This window comes from Acanthisitta chloris, unplaced genomic scaffold, assembly GCF_000695815.1.
Source record: "Acanthisitta chloris isolate BGI_N310 unplaced genomic scaffold, ASM69581v1 scaffold8449, whole genome shotgun sequence".
NCBI lineage: Eukaryota > Metazoa > Chordata > Aves > Passeriformes > Acanthisittidae > Acanthisitta > Acanthisitta chloris.
This window is the reverse complement of record NW_008693017.1, coordinates 2,828-6,534: the sequence shown is the minus strand read 5'-3', so window position 1 is coordinate 6,534 and position 3,707 is coordinate 2,828. Positions and strand designations below refer to the sequence as shown.

At 47.6% G+C, this 3,707-nt stretch overlaps 1 protein-coding gene across 1 annotated transcript; it reads left to right on the top strand.

Annotated features, from left to right (window-relative positions):
• Nucleotides 1-382: 382 nt before the first annotated feature.
• POLR1C (polymerase (RNA) I polypeptide C, 30kDa) lies at nt 383-2,781 on the top strand (the record flags this gene model as incomplete). Its single annotated transcript, XM_009082904.1, has 6 exons — nt 383-562; nt 682-801; nt 1,017-1,169; nt 1,340-1,489; nt 2,047-2,163; nt 2,465-2,781. Coding segments are annotated over 6 exons (839 nt in total), but the record flags the coding sequence as incomplete, so codon positions are not given.
• Nucleotides 2,782-3,707: the final 926 nt, after the last annotated feature.

Genomic DNA, 3,707 nt, shown 5'->3' with positions numbered 1-3,707 from the left:
CCCTAATAGTGAATTTTTTTCTTCTTGCATCCAATCTGAATCTTCCCCTGTTTCATTTTATGGCAGTTCCCTCTAGTCCTCTCACTGCAGCCATGGCAGGAGAGACCATTCCTCACCTCTCTACAACCTCTTTTCAGGTACTTGTAGAGAGCAATGTCACCCCTGAGACGCCTTTTCTCAAGGCTAAACAAACACAATTCCCTCAGCCCGTCCTCATATGACATGTGTTCTAGACCTCTTAAGAGCCTCATTGCCCTTACACGCTGGGTGTAAGGATATATTGGGTAGCCTGGTTTTGACAGAAATACCACTGGAAATAGTCTGCATGGCAGTTATTTATGGGAGAGAAGGGACACTAGCTGGACAATCTGTTGGCATGTAGCTCAACTATCATCTTATGCTGCTGATTTGGTCTCTTGTCTCCCTGAGGTGCCAACAATGGCTGTAGAGAAGGTCTTTGTGTACAACAACACATCCATTGTGCAGGATGAAATTCTGGCCCATCGCTTGGGCCTCATCCCTATCCGAGCTGACCCTCGACTCTTTGAGTATAGAAACCAAGGTGAGAGTCTCAGATCAAATATAAGTATTGAAGGCTTCCCTGAAAGTAGGAAATCAGGGTCATGTAAACAGAGCATAAGTGTGATTTCATAGAAGCTCATGCAGTTCTTTCCTTCCCAGGAGATCAAGAAGGCACAGAAATCGATACTCTGCAGTTTCAACTGAAAATAAAATGCAGCCGAAACCCTCAGGCTGCCAAGGAATCATCTGATCCTAATGAACTATATTTCAATCACAAAGGTGAGCTCTCTCATACAAATAGGTGCTGAGGTTTTTTTTTTGGTTTTTTTCCTGGACTTGGAAGACAGGATTTGGGCTGTTCTCTCAGCCCTGTGAGCAGAGACAGCTGATTCCTTCATTCTGCTAGGCTTGCTTTTTGCCATCTCCAGTCTTGTACAGGTCAGTGACCTGCTTTGAGACAGCAGCTGGCTGATGTTTGTGACTTCTCTTTGCAGTGTACAGTAAACATATGACATGGGTGCCCTTGGGGAATCAGACAGACCTTTTTCCAGATGCTGACTTCCGACCTGTTCACGATGATATCCTCATTGCACTGTTGCGGCCTGGACAGGAAATAGATGTGCTTATGCACTGTGTCAAGGGTATAGGTGAGTTGTGGGTCCTAGGGCAGTGGGAGGAGGGATGTGAGTGCTTGTACTAGGGCACTGCTGTGTGAGGAGGAAAGGTGGAGAACCAGTTTTCCCCCTGGAACTTTAGGTCCTGGTGCTCTTGCTCCTTGAGGCCTGCCCTCGTCCTTGACTCTTAATTCTTCATGCAGGTAAAGATCATGCCAAGTTTTCTCCTGTGGCCACGGCTAGTTATCGACTGCTTCCTGACATTACTCTCCTGCAGCCTATTGAGGATGAGGCAGCTGAGACATTGCAGAAGTGCTTTTCCCCTGGAGTCATCGAGATCCAGAATATCAAGGGTACTTTTTTCTGCTCTAAGTGCCCTGTTCCTTACAAGCCTTAGTAGAGACTGATTCAAGATTAGAGCCCAACCATGTAGAGACAAAACCCCGTTGTGATGTTGCCTTGCTAATTAGCAACTGTTCATGCTCTTCTGAGCCTGTTTTTATGGATGAGTGGCTCCCACATGCAGATGTGTTAGGGGTTGAACTGAGATCTCCCCAAAATGCTAAGGCATTGTCTGCAGACCTCTGCAGCTGCCGACTGAGGCTTCCAGTGCTGTTCACTTGTAAGGCTGGGTAGTGAGCTTGGTCTTTGCAGCAGCTGAGTGTGGAGAAGACTTCTTGTGTCCTGCCCAGGGGTACGTGCAGGCTTTGTGTTTGGGTTAGTTCTGCCAGGTTGGAGTTTCATGTTGGGTATATGCTAATTCTTTGTAGATGTTTACGTACATAGATGTATACCTGAGATACATTGCTGCCTTTGCTGATGGGGGAGTGTCTGTTTGAGGAGTAAGCACCTGCTGTGACCACGAGACACCCATTGCTACCATTTGCCCATGTCATCTTTTTCTGGCTAGGAAAAAAGGTGGCAAGGGTAGCCAATGCACGGTTGGACACGTTCAGCAGAGAAGTTTTCCGTCACGAGGGTCTGAAAAACCTCGTGCGCCTGGCAAGAGTACGGAACCATTACATCTGTAAGTTCCCTGTTTTCCACAGAGCCCTGCCATGGTTTGTGTCAACGAGCAGAGACTGGCTGGCCAGCAGAAGTAGCTGACTCTCTGCTTTCCCCTCCCTGATCCCATCATCAGCATCCCTACATTCGTATTCCAGTGGGTACTGAGGTTGTGGTTTGGGATTGATCTGTTTGTGCTTGCTGCTGGCAGCTTGTCTGGCTGTGAAGAAGCATGGTGTAAGGGAAGGCCAGGGACAGAAATGCTGGAGCCAGGTGCAGGCTAAAGCTGCCTCATGGCTGTGCTGACTTGTGTCTCTGTGCAGTTTCAGTGGAGTCGACGGGTATCTTGCCTCCAGATGTGCTGGTGAGCGAAGCCATCAAGATCCTGATGGGAAAGTGTCAGCGCTTCCTAAATGAGCTGGACTCTGTGCCTATGGAGTGACCAGACTGTAGCTGGGAAGCATATCCCTGCATTGCTGTTCTGGACTTCCTGCATCTGGCTGTAGGGGAGATTTCTCTTCCATACGCAAGAGCTTTGAGATGGGCTTGCTAAGAGTCCTAGGACCATCTCTTTGGATTTGTCTTCTGTTTGGTAATGAGCCTCAGTGAGGAGATGAACTAAAATAAAAGCCTTTTTTACAGTTGTCTCCTTCTGTGCCATTCACAAGTGTGAGACCATAATTCATGGAGACAAAAAGTGGCAGCAGATCTAAAGATGGATAACAACATTTATTTGAGATTGCAGTACATGAAGAGGACTGATATGGCAGTGTAGTAAAGCACTTCACAGCAGGTCAGTGAAATTTACCAAGTTGGTATCGGTGCAGGGCTGTTTGCAGGCCTCTTAGACCAGCTTGGGGATAGGTAATATGGTAGAGAAAAGGGTGTACTGTCAAGAGGGCTGAAGCACCTCTCTTATGTAGAAAAACTGAGGGAGTTGCTCATCCTGGAGAACAGGTAGCTCCAGGGAGACCTTATTGTGGCCTTTCAGTATGTAAAGGGGGCCAAGACAAGGTGGAGAAGGACTTGTCACTAGAGTCTCTAGTGACAGGCTAAGGGGCAAGCTTTGAACTGGAAGAGGGCAGACTTAAACTGAACATGAGACATTTTTTACAATGAAGGTGGGGGTGAGTTGTCAGACACATTGTCCAGAGCAGCTGTGGATACCCCATCCCTGGCAGTGTTCAAGGCCAGTTTGGGTGGGGCTTGGAGCAACCTGGAATGTGTTCTGACCATGGCAGAAGGGTTGAAACTAGGTGATCTTTAATGGCCCTTTCCAGCCAGAAGAGTCTGACTCTGTGATACAGCACTGGGCTTCTTTTTGCAAAGGAGGGATTTAAAAACATGTTCTGTAAGGACTGACTGTCCATTCTTAAATATCTCAAGGTAAGGCATTTCATCTCATGTGTTAGACTTGACTACTGTCTTCACCCTTCAGTGACTGTACTTCGGGCTGACCTTGAAGCAGAACTGAATGATGGAGGGCAAGTGACAGTCAAAGGCCTGGCCCAGGGAAGCCTGGGAGAACTGGCACAATAGTCCCAGTGATGAACACTACTGTTAGTC